Source organism: Triticum urartu, chromosome 1 (genome assembly GCF_003073215.2).
Source record: "Triticum urartu cultivar G1812 chromosome 1, Tu2.1, whole genome shotgun sequence".
In the NCBI taxonomy this organism is placed as follows: domain Eukaryota; kingdom Viridiplantae; phylum Streptophyta; class Magnoliopsida; order Poales; family Poaceae; genus Triticum; species Triticum urartu.
The window spans coordinates 57,208,193-57,227,697 of record NC_053022.1 but is presented as its reverse complement, the minus strand read 5'-3'; the positions used below and the strand labels follow the sequence as shown (position 1 = coordinate 57,227,697).

Here is a 19,505-nt window from a genome sequence, read left to right as displayed (position 1 = left end):
CATTACTTTTGCTATTAGAGTTTTATAAAAGTTTTTTAGTTAATTTTCTTTTTGTTACCATCTTTTCATCCACATAGCATGTGCAAGAAAGTAGAGAGAGTTACGGCAAAAACTGGATGCACTTCGTGTACAAAACGGACAATCTTTTTCGAAGTATCAGGGTTTCATACGGAAACTCGTCTGTTACAAAGGGATTCTATTTTTTTAACTTATTTGAACTCCATAGTTTTTCTGTGTTCAAAATCCACCATTAAAAGCCACATCATCAATTTTCAACCCTTTCTGACTTCATTTGCTATTTTTATGCATTTACTGATTATTTTGAGCTATAAGACCCTGGAATTAAAGGCAACATATAGCTCTAATGAATAGATAAGTGACCAAATTAATAGAAGTTCATCATCACATTAAAAACAAAGTACATACATAGTTCTAATTGAACAACATATAGCTCTCCAGAGCATCTAGTTAAACCATACATTGAAACTATGTAAAACCTTTCAATGCAACAACAAATGCGATCATAATCACAACCAAGGTAAAAATTGATCCAACGGCATAATGATACCAAGCCTTGGTATGAATGGCATATTTTCTAATCTTTCTAATCTTCAACCGCATTGCATCCATCTTGATCTTGTGATCATCGACGACATCCGCAACATGCAACTCCAATATCATCTTCTCCTCCTCAATTTTTTTTATTTTTTCTTCAATTAATTTTTTTCTTCTTCAACTAAATTTAACCTCTCGACAATAGAGTCGGTTGGAATTTCCGGTTCAACTACCTCCTACATAAATAAAATCTATGTCACATTGGTCGGCATAATTGTCATAAACAATAAATGAACCAAATAGTTATAAAAAGATAGTATATACCACATCTGAATCATCGACAGGACGAGGGCCGACGGGGACGGATACCAAAACCATCGCAATATATAATAACAAGCAATAATAAAAGTTAGAAAATTAGACAAGTATCTATCTAAAGTAAGAATTATTTTCTTTCGGAAAGAAGATAAAGACAAGAGGCTCACCACGGTGGTGCCCGCGACGAGATCGGTGCGGGCGACAGACGGCGGTGAAGACGGAGACGGGACGTGACGGACCGCTAAACCTATGCAAATCTCGGGGAAAATGGAGCTTGGAGGTCGAGCTTCGAGAGGAGAAAGCTTAACTAGTGTGGCTCGGGCATTTCATCGAACACCTCATGTGCATAGGAGGTGAGCTAGAGCACCCCAAATGCCCTCTCCTCGCCGGCCAGAAAAAACAGAGCACTGTGGAGTGCACTGCTGCGGCGATGGGGTATATGTAGGCAACTCATTTGTCCCGGTTCGTGACTGGAACCAGGACTAAAGCCCAGTCTTCTGTCCCGGTTCGTGCCTAGAACCGGGACAAATGGGTCCATACGAACCGGGACCAATGCCCACGAGGCCCCGGCCGGCCCACTGGGCTCACGAACCGGGACGAATGCCCCCATGGGTCCCAGTTCGTGACTGAACCGGGACTAATGGGCTTGCCATGCCCGAACCAGAGCCCTGTTTTCTACTAGTGGTGGGACGAGGAGCAGCGGCGGCGGAGGAAGGCGGGAGGCGGCGGAGACGGGGAACGCTAGAAGAGACGAGGCCGAGTGATAGGAGATTGGAGAGATCAAGAGAGAGGAAAAACTGGGTGGGAAAAAAACGAGCGTGGAGGGTGGTGGTGGTGGTGGTGGGAGGGGGACGAAAAAAAACCAGACGAAAAAACTAGACAAAAGTGATGGGACGAAATAAACCGTGAATACTATTCAACCAACTCATCCATTAAAAATAGACAATTACATCTTACTTGCCTCCACAGAGGGAGTATATTGCTTCGCAGCTGCTAGTTCTCCTGCAGAATTCCATAAACAAAAGAAGAACTGAGGGAGACGTTGAGATTATGTATTTCATGGACGAGGAGTTGTCTAATTTTAAGATTAGGGACATAGAACGTCCCGGCACTGCTGAGCAGAAGGGAAGTCCTAGAAGAGGTGCAGGATCACGAGTTCGTATACTTCTTTCTTTTGCCGCAAAAGAAAAAAAGAGTACACATGTATGTAACATGGGAGGTGAATTTTTTCCTTGGCAAAAGGAATTGTACACGATAGTCCGGCAATATAGTGAGCATATTTTTATGGCATATTAAAGGATGTGTTTGCACAATTTAATGCCAAAGTACAACCATTTGTATCATGCGTAACAATGACGTACACATTTTACAAGACGTTGCATCTTAAAATATGATACTCAGTATATTAGAAAAACATAATTTTAAACATTCATCAAGCTCAAGTTTCTTATATTTATATAAATAAAATAAATTTAATGCGCTAAAAAAATCAAATCACTTCTCTTGTATATGCACACGCAACTGACATGGGCCCGTGGACTACAAATGCGCTAGAACACAAGGCCTGGACATTCGGTCCGCCAAGGATAATGTTCTGGTACTCGACGCCCATCGGCCCGGGCACGACAAGGCAGAAGGAGGAGGAGAGGAGGGGAGGACGAAGGCACGAGGGGACCGGAGAGGGAAGGAAGAAGGAGGGGCGAGCCCGACGACAGTCACCGCGTTTGAGGGTGAGGGGGAGGAGGAGAGGGGAGAGGAGAAAACCACCATTCATTGATTAACGGTTCCTGGCAGAAAGGTTTGTACACTATAATCCGGCAACATAATGATCATGCTTTTGTGGCATATTAAAGCATGTGTTTGCCATGTGCAAAAATGACATACAAATTTTACATTACATTGCATCTTATAATACGATATATTAGAAAAACATAGTTTTAAACATTCATCAAGCTCAAGTTTCTTGTATTTATATAAATAAAATAAATTTAATGTGCTAAATAAAAAATCAAATCACTTGTATATGCACACGCAAGTGGCATGGGGCCCGTGGGCTACAATAATGTGCGAGAACACAAGGCCCAGACAGTCAGTTTGCCAAAGATTTTGGACGTTGTGGTATTTGACACTCCGGTGCGCGCGGTGCATTTCAGCTGTGGTACTTGACGGAGGTGTAGGTCTGGACCATGGTGGAGACGAAGGTGACGAGCGCGACGACCTCGATGACGACGGCCCACGGCAGCGTGAAGTAGTTCCGCTGCACGTCGGCCCACATGACGTACAGCGGGTGGCGGCTCCGCTCCCGCAGCTTCTCCAGCAGCACGCAGAGGTAGCTCGTCACCAGCAGCTCGCCGCCGGCCGCCGCCTCGCTCGCGACGCCCATCGTCCGGAAGAACCTCGCCACGGCCTCCTTGGTCTCGTTGCCCGCGCCGCCGTGCTGCTGCACCACCTCCGCCGCCGCCAGCACCCCCGCGTCCTCCGCCGACTGCACCATCTTCGCCATGAAGCACACGTACGCCGACACGTCCATCGGCGTCTTCATCGACGCCGACGCCGACTGCTCGAACGCCATCAGATTCAGCAGCAGCGGCGCCGTGCGGAACTCGACCCGGAGCTGGGGGAGGTGGAGCCGGTCCTCGTGCTGCGTCAGCTTCACCGCGAGCGGCACGGGCCCCAACACCGACGCGATGCCGGCCACCGCCTTGCTCCCGCTGCCGGCGCGCGCCTTCTTGAACTGCACACCCATGCGCTTCAGGTCGCTCGCCGCCGGCACGTCTTCCTTCCCGTAGCTCGCGCTCCACTTCTTGTCCTCGGGGAGGATCGGGTACAGCAGCGGCACGAACAGCAGCAGCGGGATGCGGCGCAGCAGCCGTGCCGCCTCCTGTGCCGTCTCTATCACCGCGCCGTCCTGGATGGTGCGGGGCGGCGGCTCCCACCGTGTCCGCGCCGCGGTGATCATCGCGTGGAGCAGGTGCAGGACGTGGGAGACCCCCTCGGCCGGCGGCAGCTCCTCGCTCATGTCGCGGCCCTTCTCGCCGGCGAGGTAGTACAGCACGAGCTTCACGAGCAGCACCGGCGAGGGGTACCCGGTGGCCTCGAACTCCGGCAGCTTGGTGCTGGCGATGAGATCAACGAGTACGAAGAAGGGCATCTGGTTCTCGGCGAGGACGAGGTCGACGGAGAGCTGCGCGGGGCCGAAGGGCGTGGCGTGCAGCGACGGCTCCTCGTGGCCCGTGGCGACGTTGATGAGGTGCTCGATGATGAAGCAGCCGTCGAGCACCATCATCTGGATGAACTCATCGGGGGGAATCTCGGCGACGTCCTCCCCGACGTACATCGCCCGGGCCTCCTGCTCGCGGGCGGCGACGACGCGGATGTACCCCTGGATGACGGCGAGGTGTTGCGCCGTGTCGGGGTGGCCGCGGGAGATGAGGCTGTTGAGGTACGCCACCTTGAGCCGCTCGGCGGGGCGGAGGCGCCGGTCCTCGCGGCTGTGGAGCGGGCCGATGGCGACGAACCCCGGCGTGTAGTCCTTGGCGTTGTTGTTGCGGAGGTGGAGGGGGACGCGGGACAGCCGGTGGCTGGTCGCCATGGCCCGGTGCTGCTCCTCCGCCGCCACGCCCTCCTGCTTCTGCATCAGGGTGCGCGCCAGATATTCGACGTGCACCGTGATGTCCCCGCCGCCGCCACCACCGCCACCGCCACGGGCGCCGGGCATGCGGAAATGCCGCTCTCTAGGCATCGTGGACGATGGAACAGTGCACGTGCTATGCCACGACCGCCATGAACTGCATGCCCGGCTACATATATAGGGGCGGAATGGAATCTGAGCCCAGAGAATGCCAGCTCTGAGGGAGACGATGATGATGAGATGGACACGCAAGAACAAATCTGAGAACGACAGGATCCCTCAATGATGTACGCCTACACACAGGTAGTATATACGTAGCTTCCGTCAGCGATAAAGAGGACAGAACATGCATCAGTGCCAATTCTTTGCTTTGCTTGTACATGCAGACAATACGAGATTCAACTTCGTTATTCTAATTATAGTAGGTTGCATACATCCCAATTAAACCCATGCGCGCAGCATGTGGCGTGTATGTGCACATCATGCTATACCGTTCACCTAGGGAAGAAGCCGGCCCAGCCCGCAAAGCCCACATACAAATCCATCTTCAGTCGCAGGTGAAACAGGGGCAGCACCATTGCTGGCTTGACAAACGTTCTTATATTGTGGGACAGAGGGAGTATATTCGAACTTAGCCCTAAAAAAAATCTATATTCATACCATTTTAAGTATTTATCATGTGCGTCCTTTCAGAAGCAGCAGATCAAACTTGGGGGCATAGACCATCCGGGCCACCGCTGCTGCCAAGCTCTCTGCGCCGTCTAGCGTTTGTGCATATGTCCAAGCATGGTTCCTTCAGGGCCTTGTCCGTGTCAGGAGGTGGGGGTGGCACTCCAAAGTTGAACTGCAACGAGCAACATTGTTATTGGAGACTGCTTCTTCAGTGGCATTTGGTTGGAAAAAGGGATAAAAATGAACATAGCTGTGAGATTTTGCTTTAGCATAGCAAGATGTACATGATTCCTGATTCCTGAACTTCCTTTACCTGGCAGCTATAGTCTTCAAAATTTGGCTCCATATACAAATCGACGCCCATGTGATCCTTGAAGAAGGTCTGAAAGATAGACAACAGTTTTTAGCAAAAGACACTCAATAAGCTACTCTTTTAGGCAATGGAAGTACTTTTTCCCCCGGAGCTCCAATGCGTGATTGAAACATAACCGTTCAAGGAGCATTTCCGGCTGGATCTGGTAGAATTTTGGGTGAGCAAAAAGTTTTCATGATCTATTCACAATTATGAAACATCAACGATGCTCAAGCAGGTTTCTGTAGGCGGATTATACCATTCCAGTTTGCTAAATTGATATCACATCCCTTTGGAAGACATAAAGGTATTGTAGAAAAAAGACTGCGGAGAAGTACAGATCTGGAAATATAACGCATAGACACACCTGAGTTGGCAGTTTGCACGTGTTGATACAAATGCCAAGACATTTGCTCTCTTCCAAATATTTACACTTCTCGACAAACACCTGGCAATTTCCAGAATGACATATTAACAATTTGAAAGTCTTCATGAACGAAATGTAAATTGAAGGCTGAACAGATCAATACCCCACTAGATAACGACTTCCCATTGGGCAGTGTTACAGAATTCACTGAACATGTGCCCATTAGCCATTGGCACGAAAGCGCTGTTGCTCTAGCTTCACGAGTGAAATGGATCACAAGTAAGAAAAACAGGACCACTGATCACGCTAAGTTACGGTGAGTTAACTCTGCAATTGATCTCTACAGGGAACTGAGTCCTGAAAGCGTATCATAGTGCCTGAAATTCTGACTTGCAATGAACTCACCTACCATCATGGAAGCAAGTTGGCCATTAGCAATTGGTGCTAAAAGAGCTTTGAAAAGGACTAGCAACAGAGGTGGGAACAGTGCCTGAAGTACTCGGACCTGAAATTTGTAAGAGAAGAGATGCCGAGAAAGATAACTGAATTTAACTTTAAGTCATGTAACTATGGCAGAAGAGGTGGGACTGGAGATGAACAAGAGCAGTGGCATACAGCTGATTGCTCAGTCTCTGAAGCACTTTTCCCCTTGACCATGAGGCGATTCGCAACTTCGATCAGCCCGTCGTATCCAGGCTTTTGAGAATCCCACCCAACCTCCTACAGCTTTGTGCACAGACAATGAGAGAAATTAACAGATGTAACAATCACACAGCTGTGCAAAGGGTGGAATTCAGTCTCTGGTTTATCAATTCATCGTGTTCTATCCAACCAGCAAAGATTGAAATATGTTGCATGTGAATCGAGAACTGAGGTTCAGATTAGCCAAATCTGCATCATGTCATAATTTCTGCAGTCAACCCCATGAATCGGGGAATCGTTTCATATCGGCACTGAACAAAAATCACTTGCATGGCCGAGAGGAGATAGGTAACCAAGTAGAGAGAAGAAGGGGACGGGCGGATCGATGGGGCTCACCTCCACCATCTTGGCCCGGAAGAAGGCGAGGAGGAAGTCGTCGGCGAAGGAGGGCCGGTACTCGCCGCCCTTGCCGGACGGCGGCGCTCCCACCTGAAATAGCACGAGGAATCAAGAAACCGTAGTGCCCCGGCCAGGGCGAGGAGGCTGGCTAGAATACCTAATACGTACCGGCGGCGACGAGCAGTACAGCCGGGAGGTAGGCCGGCGGCTGGGTCCCTGGACTGAGGGGGCTGAGAAGGACGGGGCGCGAGGGGTGCAGGATGGGAGTGCGGGGAGGAGGCGGCGGTGGAGACGGCTCGTGGTCGGAGCCGCCATGGGCGTGGACTGGGCAAGCGCCGGCGAGCGAGCTCCGGCTGTGAGCCTGTGACAGACCGTAGGAATCAACCAGCCAGGGAGTGGTGGATAGCCGGCGGAGGCCCACACGTCAGCGACCTCCACCAATTTCTTTTATTTTTTATTTTTTATTCTCCGGGCGGCAATGCGGCCCAGACTACCCACTCTCTGCCAGGCCCCTGTATCCCTTTTGGCCCAAGAAATCGATCCGCCAAAGCAACAGCGCACAAACTCAAAAAATAAAAACTCAAGAGACGACAGAGACTACCACCAAATTGTCCAAAAGTTTCACAACAAAAAAAAGTCCAAAAGCACACAGACTTACTAATTCCTCCTAGTGGAAAAGAACAGAGCCTACAAAAATCTCTTAAGCAAAGAATATTTTACTAAAATCTGCAATCCATGTATACAAGACATAGAAGAGTTTACACAAAAGAGGGGCCAACTTAACTAGTTAGAATGCAAAGTTTCAGCTACCATATGTAGGGATTGTGTCTTGTCTTAATTTCCAGGGAGCTAGTCTTGCCAGGAATTATCCTAGTTCACGTCCCCAGATGATTGAGAAAAGCCCGAGCAGAGACTCAACAACATTCTTGGTAGAGTATAACAAGGAAAACAAAAATGTCTACACAAAATCTTGGTCATGCATGTGAAGAGTAAATCAAAGGAGTATTAACAGTCACTCCAGCTGGTACCAAATAAAGCCTGAAACAATTCTCAGAATACCCCAAACGAGATTAAGATCATCAGTGAACTGTAACAAACACAAACTTGTCCAAAACATGCTCACAGAGCCCAGGCAGAGTGTTGCCAACCCCACTCATGCCAGACCAGCAAGATCTGAAGAGATAATAAAGATTCTTCTCAGTGTGGATCAATTTTACGAAACAAATGAAGTGAAGGAATATAAAGTTGAGTGTCAGGTTATTACATCATGTTGTGTGCTGCTCCTCTGCCTTTGCTCTAACTCTGATCCCCAGTCTATGCTGCCTTACAAGTTGTAAAAGAGAAAGTAAAAGTCGCAGCGGTAGAGCATTTAGGCGCCAAAACCGGACAGAACTGCACACGTGCGTGAGAGCAAGAATTTCTCGTCAAGCAAATGCTTTAGTTCCTTCTCTGTCACAAATATGGTGTTGGTGCCTTGCGGACTTAAGCGAAAACTCGCACTGGTAAATTCTTGGCTATACCTTTCCCCACATTACGAGGAGCAGGAAAGTAGTTGAATCTTCAAAGAAGTGTGCTTTCAATAACAGGAAGATAACATACTTTTATCACCTGTATTCAACAATCTCTTTTTAATCGAACACGCCGGGGATCTGCGTATCATTACATTAAGAAGAAGAAATGGGACAAGAACCCATACAACACCCACTCACACATGCTACACACGCCACACTATTGTTCTTAGATTACATTCGCACATGTTTATCGTTAAAAAAACGACCAGACAGGACTACAACCAAACAACTAAGCTCCATGGGCCAGGGCAGTCAAGCAAGAGAGGCCCTGCGCCTGCAATCTCCCAAAGACGCCGCTCATCGCCGGCAGTGTATTCAACAATCTCCATCGGTGCTACTGACAGCATAGAGTATGAGACTCCGACATGAGCTCGAATGTCCACTAAATGAACATAGCATCAGCAATCTCAAAAATCCCTTCATTAGGGACCCGTTTGCCCTGGCATATATCACAAATTCCCCAAACTAAGTAAATCTACTCTTGCAGGCATAGCTGAGAATGACATCTGCTAAAAATGCATTCATATCAAGGAAAGTGACTGTTTTAGATATTATAAAATCGTGGGTGGTTGGAACAAACCATGCTAGAAAATCTAGAATTGGTGTTCATTGTGCTTCTTATGGAAAGAGCACATATCTATACTGTCCCTGTCCAATCAGAAGCCAGTATCCCTAAAAATGCAACCAGTTCTGCTAGACTATGTGCTCCACCTTTCCATGCCCAAAAAAGCTTAATAGATACACAGATATGAACTGAATGAAAAATGAAGGACCGATTTTCTACAAGCAAGGAAGTTAGAGTTATGGAGACAAACCTTGGAATCGAAAGGGTTTAGGCTTAGTAGAACTAAAACCGAGTACATGATGCTACTAGGTGTGAGGAGGAGGAGGTTAGCCTTGATAGTCAGGTGGTACCTCAGAAGGACACCTTTCGGTATTTAGGGTCAATGCTACAGGAGGATGGGGGTATTGATGAAGATGTGAACCATCGAATCAAAGACGGATGGATGAAGTGGCGCCAAGCTTCTGGCATTCTCTATGACAAGAGAGTGCCACAAAAGCTAAAAGGCAAGTTCTACAGGACGGCGGTTCGACCCACAATGTTGTATGGCGCTGAGTGTTGGCCGACTAAAAGGCGACATGTTCAACAATTAGGTGTGGTGGAGGTGCGTATGTTGAGATGGATGTGTGGCCACACGAGGAAGGATCGAGTCCGGAATGATGATATACGAGATAGAGTTGGGGTAGCACCAATTGAAGAGAAGCTTGTCCAACATCGTCTGAGATGGTTTGGGCATATTCAGCGCAGGCCTCCAGAAGCTTCAGTGCATAGTGGACGGCTAAAGCGTGCGGAGAATGTCAAGAGAGGGCGGGGTAGACCGAATTTGACATGGGAGGAGTCCGTTAAGAGAGACATGAAGGATTGGAGTATCACCAAAGAGCTAGCTATGGACAGGGGTGCGTGGAAGCTTGCTATCCATGTGCCAGAGCCATGAGTTGGTTGCGAGATCTTATGGGTTTCACCTCTAGCCTACCCCAACTTGTTTGGGACCAAAGGCTTAACTAATTTGCATTTATTATACCAGCAGGAGACCCAGATGGCAATGGAATAAATAAACTGTACCTTCCAAGGAGTTATACACATCCAATGAATCAACTACTCAACTGTGTCTGACTCCGAAAAATCGATACCTTTCAGGGAGTGATTTTATTTGCTCATGATATTTTCCTTCCGTTGAAAATAGATGCCACATCAACAAACTAGTTGAAGCTTCAAGTGAGATGCTCTTCCCATCAACTTTAGACAAATAATTTCCAGCCTTGACTATCTCACCTTTTTCTAACAACATTCTGATGATAGCATTTAATAGAACGGAGCTGGGAGCATAACCACTCGTCTCCATTGATGAAAACATATGATCAGCTTCTTCCATTGATCCTTCTTTTAAAAGATTTGTTATCATTATTCTGTAGGTAGAAGCATTAGGTACCAATCCATTGGCAGATATTGCAGCAAACAAAATGTTAGCTTCTTCTCTTCTTCGAACCTTGTACATTGCATCAATCATGGTATTGAATATTGTAATATCGAACTTCACGTTCATTGCACCTAATTTGTGGAACAGTATGATTGCTTCCTCAGTGCAATTATTCCTACAAAGTTCTCCAAGAATTATACCGTATGTTGAAATGCTCACTGTTGTTCCACTTTCAACCATCTGATGAGCAATCTCCGCAGCTTCCTTGCCTCTTCCATGGTTGCAAAGGGAGGCCACGAATGAGTTGCGAGTAGCATCATCTAGTATAAGACCCCGGCTTGTCGTTTCTCTGAATATTGTTACTGCCTCATTCCACCAGCCCAAAGAGGAATATCCCTAGATCATACACTTATATGCCACGTTGTTGGGTCGAACATCATTATCGACCATCTGCCGAAGGAACGACTCTGCCTTGTCCATTGCTCTGGCCTTGCACAGCGCATCAATTATCGAGGTATATGTCACCACATTAGGTTTAACTCCTTGATGCTCCATTTCATTGAACAGATCGCATGCCTTGCTTACTTCGCCTTCCTTACAGAAGCCATGGATGACCGTGCTATATGCCACCACGTTGGGTGCGCAGCCACCTCCTTCTTTCGACATCATCTGGGGCAGGTCAAGCGCTCGCTGGCTCCTGCCATCGTCACACAAGACCTTCAGAACGACGGAGTATGACAAGGCATCAGGCGCACAGCCGAGTTCAGGCATCCTATGGAGCAGCACGCTGACAGCCTTGTCTGTCCGTTTTGCGAGGCAAAAGCACCTGATGAGGGCGTATGCGTCGATGCCGTCTGTCCTCAGGCCCGTCCTGAGGAGGCGGCCGAAGAAGGCAAGCCCCAGGTCAGGGCGACGCGCGCGGCAGCAGCAGTCCATGAGGATGCTATAGGTGTGGGCTGTAAGAGGCGACGCATGTGGGCTGGCTTCTCGGCGCAGGCGGTTGAAGAGAGACACGGCGAGGGCGGGGCTGTCTTTGCAGGCGGTGGAGGCTGGAGCACGGGCAAGGGCCGCGAGGAAGCCGTTCAGGGCTTGACCAGGGACCGGGGTTGCCTGCTGCAGCAATTCGTCGAACAGGTGGTGCGCGTCTGCCGGGCCCAGTGTCCCGGTTCGAACGCGCTCCGTGGCCGCGTCGAGGGCGGCGCTGGGATCCTAGCAGCGTGAGGGCGGCGAGGTGGGGGTGGGGGAGAAGCGGCGGAGGAGGCGGGGCGTGGGCGTGGTGGAGTAGAGGCGAGGCATCACTGCCATGGACACCGCGTGTTGGTGCTTGGAGTGTGCTTGTGGAGTGGCTGAGAGATTTCTCTTTTTGGACTTGAGTTGCAGTGTTTCTTAGAGCATCTAGCAGAACTCCGCATCCCCCAAAACGCGTTTGTAGTTTGCGAAAAAATGGTTTTGCATGCCGACGCAAACGGCCGTAGAGGCAGACCCCATAAAATGGACCCGTAAAAAAGATATTCACGGAATATGCTCTTTTACGGGTCGGCTTTGCGGGGTCTGGTCTGGCGCCACTCCTTTCGGCTCAAAAAACCTAAATTTGCACCTTAATTTAATATTATTAGATACATATAAGACATCACGAAATCTTTGTTAGAATAGCAAGATCAAAAAAATAAGAACCACAAGTATATATGTTAGAAGATTTCCAACTTCCATAAATCTTTGCTAGAATAACAAGACCAAAAAAAACAAGAACCACAAATATGCATATTAGAAGATTTCCAACTTCCATAACTGCTCCCACTAGTTGGACCAATATCTTCTTCATGCATTCATTGTTGATCTGTGGATTCTTGATTTTGCATTCTTTTTTCTCCATCTTTGGTTTGAAAGAAGTAGACGTTGCTTCCCCTCTAGTTGCACATGCAGTCACATCATTGCCTTCGATTCTATTAAGGAGTGCACGAACGTCTATTAAGTTTCTTTTTATCATTAAATCAATGTATTCATCTTCCCAAAATCAAAATGAGCATCCATCTTCATACACACATGATGATGTTTGAAATGAGCTACCGCAATTGAACCAAAGAATGAGCTATCAAAATGAGCCGAATGAAAACAACACGTACCCCACCGTTTTCGCATTTAAAGAACACCCATCTGGGGTGCTTCGGTGTGCCCGAAGTTAGCCGCAGCACTGTCCGTGTGCAGTCGTCGCACTGTATGAGCGGCATCGGCGAGCCAGAGAGCCGTTGCGCGAGCGCCGAGCCCGGTGGACGGCCGGCCGAATCCATGCCCGCAAACCATCGGCGGAGATGGGAGGAAGAACCGGTACCTGCATGCGGCGATGCGACCTTGCCGGGGCTTCACGAGATGCTTCCCGACCATTCCATCGCTTGGCGCAGCCACGGGCGGCCGGAAAAGCCAAATTCGGCCGCCCGCGATGAAGGGCCGCAGATCCGCAATTTTCTGGCCCGTTGACGCAGAAAAGGGGGGGAGGGGGGAGGGCAACCTCGTGCGTGTGGCGGCCTTTCGGCGTGCTCCCGCCGGCTACTTTGTTCAGAATCTTGGGCGGCGGCCCGGCGGCGGGACGAGGGTGAGAGTGTTGGGGAACGTTGCAGAAAACAAAAAAAATTCCTACGGTTTCACCAAGATCCATCTATGAGTTCATCTAGCAACGTGTGATTGCTTTGCATCTACATACCTTTGTAGATCACGCGCGGAAGCGTTCAAAGAACGGGGATGAGGAAGTCGTACTCGATGTGATCCAAATCACCGGAGATCCTAGCGCCGAACGGACGGCACCTCCGCGTTCAACACACGTACGGTCAGCGTAACGTCTCCTCCTTCTTGATCCAGCAAGGAGGAAGGAGAGGTTGAGGAAGATGGCTCTAGCAGCAGCACGACGGCGTGGTGGTAATGGAGCTGCAGTACTCCGTCAGGGCTTCGCCAAGCTCTATGAAGGAGGAGGAGGTGTTGGAGAGGGAGAGGGAGGCACCAAAGGCAAAGGTAAGAGGTCCTTCATCCCCCCCACTATATATAGGGGGGGCCTAGGGGGGCGGCGGCCCTAGGAGATGCAATCTCCTAGGGGGGCGGCGGCCAAGGGGTGGGGGGCTTGCCCCCCAAGCAAGGGGGCGCCCCCTTTAGGGTTTCCCCCACCCTAGGCGCATGGGCCCTAGGGGGAAGTGGCGCCCCAGCCCACTTTGGGCTGGATCCCTTCCCACTTCAGCCCATGGGGCCCTCCGGGATAGGTGGGCCCACCCGGTGGACCCCCGGGACCCTTCTGGTGGTCCCGGTACAATATCGGTGACCCCGAAACTTGTCCCGATGGCCGAAATAGCACTTCCTATATATAATTCTTTACCTCCGGACCATTCCGGAACTCCTCATGACGTCCGGGATCTCATCCGGGACTCCGAACAACATTCGGGTTACTGCATATACATATCCCTACAACCCTAGCGTCACCGAACCTTAAGTGTGTAGACTACGGGTTCGGGAGACATGTAGACATGACCGAGATCGCTCTCCGGTCAATAACCAACAGCGGGATCTGGATACCCATGTTGGCTCCCACATGCTCCTCGATGATCTCATCGGATGAACCACGATGTCGAGGATTCAAGCAACCCCGTATACAATTCCCTTCGTCAATCGGTATGTTAGTTGCCCGAGATTCGATCGTCGGTATCCCAATACCTCGTTCAATCTCGTTACCGGCAAGTAAATTTACTCGTACCGTAATGCATGATCCCGTGACCAGACACTTGGTCACTTTGAGCTCATTATGATGATGCATTACCGAGTGGGCCCAGTGATACCTCTCCGTCATACGGAGTGACAAATCTCAGTCTTGATCCGTGTCAACCCAACAGACACTTTCGGAGATACCTGTAATGTACCTTTATAGTCACCCAGTTACGTTGTGACGTTTGGCACACCCAAAGCACTCCTACGGTATCCGGGAGTTACACGATCTCATGGTCTAAGGAAAAGATACTTGACATTGGAAAAACTCTAGCAAACGAACTATATGATCTTGTGCTATGTTTAGGATTGGGTCTTGTCCATCACATCATTCTCCTAATGATGTGATCTCGTTATCAATGACATCCAATGTCCATAGTCAGGAAACCATGACTATATGTTGATCAACGAGCCAGTCAACTAGGGCTTACTAGGGACATGTTGGTGTCTATTTATTCACACATGTATTACGATTTCCGGATACACAATTATAGCATGAATAAAAGACAATTATCAGAACAAGGAAATATAAAAATAAATGCTTTTATTATTGCCTCTAGGGCATTTTCCAACAGTCTCCCACTTGCACTAGAGTCAATAATCTAGTTACATTGTGATGAATCGAACACCCATGGAATTCTGGTGTTGATCATGTTTTGCTCTAGGGAGAGGTTTAGTCAACGGATCTGCTACATTCAGGTCTGTATGTACTTTACAAATATCTATGTCTCCATCTTGAACATTTTCACGAATGGAGTTGAAGCGACGCTTGATGTGCCTTGTCTTCTTGTGAAACCTGGGCTCCTTGGCAAGAGCAATAGCTCCAGCGTTTTCACAGAAGAGCTTGATCGGCCCCGACGCATTGGGTATGACTCCTAGGTCGGTGATGAACTCCTTCACCCAAATTGCTTCATGCGCTGCCTCCGAGGCTGCCATGTACTCCGCTTCACATGTAGATCCCGCCACGACGCTCTGCTTGCAACTGCACCAGCTTACTGCCCCACCATTCAAAATATACACGTATCCGATTTGTGACTTAGAGTCATCCAGATCTGTGTCGAAGCTAGCGTCGACGTAACCCTTTACGACGAGCTCTTCGTCACCTCCATAAACGAGAAACATTTCCTTAGTCCTTTTCAGGTACTTCAGGATATTCTTGACCGCTGTCCAGTGTTCCTTGCCGGGATTACTTTGGTACCTTCCTACCAAACTCACGGCAAGGTTTACATCAGGTCTGGTACACAGCATGGCATACATAATAGAACCTATGGCTGAGGCATAGGGGATGACACTCATCTTTTCTATATCTTCTGCCGTGGTCGGACATTGAGCTGAGCTCAATTTCACACCTTGCAACACAGGCAAGACCCCCTTCTTAGACTGATCCATATTGAACTTTTTCAATATCTTATCAAGGTATGTGCTTTGTGAAAGACCTATGAGGCGTCTTGATCTATCTCTGTAGATCTTGATGCCTAATATATAAGCAGCTTCTCCAAGGTCCTTCATTGAAAAACTCTTATTCAAGTAGGCCTTAATGCTGTCCAAAAGCTCTATATCATTTCCCATCAAAAGTATGTCATCTATATATAATATGAGAAATGCTACAGAGCTCCCACTCACTTTCTTGTAAACGCAGGCTTCTCCATAAGTCTGTGTAAACCTAAACGCTTTGATCATCTCATCAAAGCGAATGTTCCAACTCCGAGATGCTTGCACCAGCCCATAAATCGAGCGTTGGAGCTTGCACACCTTGTTAGCATTCTTAGGATCACAAAACCTTCCGGCTGCATCATATACAATTCTTCCTTAAGGAAACCATTAAGGAATGCCGTTTTGACGTCCATTTGCCATATCTCATAATCGTAGAATGCGGCAATCGCTAACATGATTCGGACAGACTTTAGCTTCGCTACCGGTGAGAAAGTCTCATCGTAGTCAACCCCTTGAACTTGTCGATAACTCTTAGCGACAAGCCGAGCTTTATAGATGGTCACATTACCATCCACGTCTGTCTTCTTCTTAAAGATCCATTTATTTTCTATGGCTCGCCGCTCAACGGGCAAGTCAGTCAAAGTCCATACTTCATTTTCATACATGGATCCTATCTCGGATTTCATGGCTTCTAGCCATTTGTCGGAATCCGGGCCCACCATCGCTTCTTCATAGTTTGAAGGTTCACCGTTGTCTAACAACATGATTTCCAAGACAGGGTTGCCGTACCACTCTGGTGCGGAACGTGTCCTTGTGGACCTACGAATTTCAGTAGGAGCTTGATCAGAAGTATCTTGATCATCATCATTAACTTCCTCTCTAGTCGGTGCAGGCACCTCAGGAACATTTTCTTGAGTTGCGCCATTTTCCGGTTCAAGAGGTAATACTTCATCAAGTTCTACTTTCCTCTCACTTACTTCTTTCGAGAGAAACTCCTTCTCTAGAAAGGATCCATTCTTGGCAACAAAGATCTTGACTTCGGATCTGAGGTAGAAGGTATACCCAATAGTTTCTTTAGGGTATCCTATGAAGACGCATTTTTCCGACTTGGGTTCGAGCTTTTCAGGTTGAAATTTCTTGACATAAGCATCGCATCCCCAAATTTTTAGAAACGACAGCTTAGGTTTCTTCCCAAACCATAATTCATACGGTGTCGTCTCAATGGATTTCGACGGAGCCCTATTTAAAGTGAATGCGGCAGTCTCTAAAGCATAGCCCCAAAAAGATAGCGGTAAATCGGTAAGAGACATCATAGATCGCACCATATCTAATAAAGTGCGATTAGGACGTTCGGACACACCATTACGCTGAGGTGTTCCAGGCGGTGTGAGTTGTGAAACTATTTCACATTTTCTTAAGTGTGTGCCAAATTCGTGACTCAAGTATTCTCCTCCACGATCTGATCGCAGGAACTTGATTTTCCTGTCACGTTGATTTTCAACCTCACTCTGAAATTCCTTGAACTTTTCAAAGGTCTCAGACTTGTGTTTTATTAAATAGACATACCCATATCTACTCAAGTCATCAGTGAGGGTGAGAACATAACGATAGCCACCGCGAGCCTCAACACTCATTGGACCGCACACATCAGTATGTATGATTTCCAATAAGTTGGTTGCTCGCTCCATTGTTTCCGAGAACGGAGTCTTGGTCATTTTACCCATGAGGCATGGTTCGCACGTGTCAAATGATTCGTAATCAAGAGACTCTAAAAGTCCATCAGCATGGAGCTTCTTCATGCGTTTGACACCTATGTGACCAAGGCGGCAGTGCCACAAGTATGTGGGACTATCATTATCAATCTTACATCTTTTGGTACTCACACTATGAACATGTGTAGCATTACGCTCGAGATTCATTAAGAATAAACCATTCACCATCGGAGCATGACCATAAAACATATCTCTCATATAAATAGAACAACCATTATTCTCGGATTTAAATGAGTAGCCATCTCGAATTAAACGAGATCCTGATACAATGTTCATGCTCAAAGCTGGCACTAAATAACAATTATTGAGGTTCAAAACTAATCCCGTAGGTAAATGAAGAGGCAGCGTGCCGACGGCGATCACATAGACCTTGCAACCATTCCCGACGCGCATCGTCACCTCGTCCTTCGCCAGTCTCCACTTATTCCGCAGATCCTGCTTTGAGTTACAAATGTGAGCAACTGCACCGGTATCAAATACCCAAGAGTTACTACGAGTACTGGTAAGGTACACATAAATTACATGTATATCACATATACCTTTTCTGATGCCGGCCTTCTTGTCCGCTAAGTATTTGGGGCAGTTCCGCTTCCAGTGACCACTTCCCTTGCAATAAAAGCACTCAGTCTCGGGCTTGGGTCCATTCTTTGGCTTCTTCCCGGACGCGGCAACTCCCTTGCCGTCCTTCTTGAAGGCTTTCTTACCCTTGCCCTTCTTGAACTTAGTGGTTTTATTCACCATCAACACTTGATGTTCCTTTTTGACTTCTACCTCTGCTGATTTCAGCATTGCAAATACTTCAGAAATGGTCTTTTCCATCCCCTGCATATTGAAGTTCATCACAAAGCTCTTGTAGCTCGGTGGAAGCGACTGAAGGATTCTGTCAATGACCGCGTCATCTGGGAGATTAACCCCCAGCTGAGTCAAGCGGTTATGCAACCCAGACATAGTGAGTATGTGCTCACTGACAGAACTGTTTTCCTCCATCTTACAGCTGAAGAACTTGTCGGAGACTTGATATCTCTCGACCCGGGCATGAGCTTGGAAAACCATTTTCAGCTCTTCGAACATCTCATATGCTCCGTGTCTCTCAAAACGTTTTTGGAGTCCCGGCTCTAAACTGTAAAGCATGCCGCACTGAACGAGGGAGTAGTCATCGGTACATGCCTGCCAAGCGTTCATAACGTCTTGTTCTGCAGGGAGAACAGGTGCATCACCTAGCGGTGCTTGTAGGACATAATCTTTCTTGGCAGCTATGAGGATGATCCTCAGGTTCCGGACCCAGTCTGTGTAGTTGCTGCCATCGTCTTTCAGCTTGGTTTTCTCTAGGAACGCGTTGAAGTTGAGGACTACGTTGGCCATTTGATCTACAAGACATATTGTAAAATTTAGACTAAGTTCATGATAATTAAGTTCATCTAATCAAATTATTTAATGAACTCCCACTTAGATAGACATCCCTCCAGTCATCTAAGTATAACATGATTCGAATTAACTAGGCCGTGTCCGATCATCACGTGAGACGGACTAGTCAACATCGGTGAACATCTTCATGTTGATCGTATCTTCTATACGACTCATGCTCGACCTTTCGGTCTTCTGTGTTCCGAGGCCATGTCTGTACATGCTAGGCTCGTCAAGTCAACCTAAGTGTTTGCATGTGTAAATCTGTCTTACACCCGTTGTATGTGAACGTTAGAATCTATCACACCCGATCATCACGTGGTGCTTCGAAACAACAAACTGTCGCAACGGTGCACAGTTAGGGGGAACACTTTCTTGAAATTATTATGAGGGATCATCTTATTTACTACCGTCGTTCTAAGTAAACAAGATGCAAAAACATGATAAACATCACATGCAATCAAATAATAAAAATGACATGATATGGCCAATATCACATAGCTCCTTTGATCTCCATCTTGGGGCTCCATGATCATCTTGTCACCGGCATGACACCATGATCTCCATCATCGTGTCTCCATGAAGTTGCTCGCCAACTATTACTTCTACTACTATGGCTAACACGTTTAGCAATAAAGTAAAGTAATTTACATGGCGTTTCTCAATGA

General features: G+C 47.8%; 2 protein-coding genes across 2 annotated transcripts; both read right to left on the bottom strand.

The window, feature by feature from the left end:
* Positions 1–2,867: 2,867 nt before the first annotated feature.
* On the bottom strand, positions 2,868–4,752 carry LOC125546844 (UPF0481 protein At3g47200-like). The gene has a single exon (XM_048710962.1). The coding sequence runs from the start codon at positions 4,613–4,615 to the stop codon at positions 3,023–3,025; it is 1,593 nt and encodes a 530-aa protein (XP_048566919.1). The 5' UTR covers positions 4,616–4,752; the 3' UTR covers positions 2,868–3,022.
* A 142-nt stretch (positions 4,753–4,894) lies between these two features.
* LOC125546854 (beta-carotene isomerase D27, chloroplastic-like) lies at positions 4,895–7,360 on the bottom strand. The gene is made up of 8 exons (XM_048710969.1): positions 7,105–7,360; positions 6,934–7,026; positions 6,511–6,615; positions 6,301–6,400; positions 6,059–6,150; positions 5,896–5,976; positions 5,490–5,558; positions 4,895–5,348 (listed from the first exon to the last, which is right to left on the bottom strand). The coding sequence occupies exons 1-8, from the start codon at positions 7,249–7,251 to the stop codon at positions 5,208–5,210; spliced, it is 828 nt and encodes a 275-aa protein (XP_048566926.1). The 5' UTR covers positions 7,252–7,360; the 3' UTR covers positions 4,895–5,207.
* Between the last annotated feature and the right edge of the window lie 12,145 nt (positions 7,361–19,505).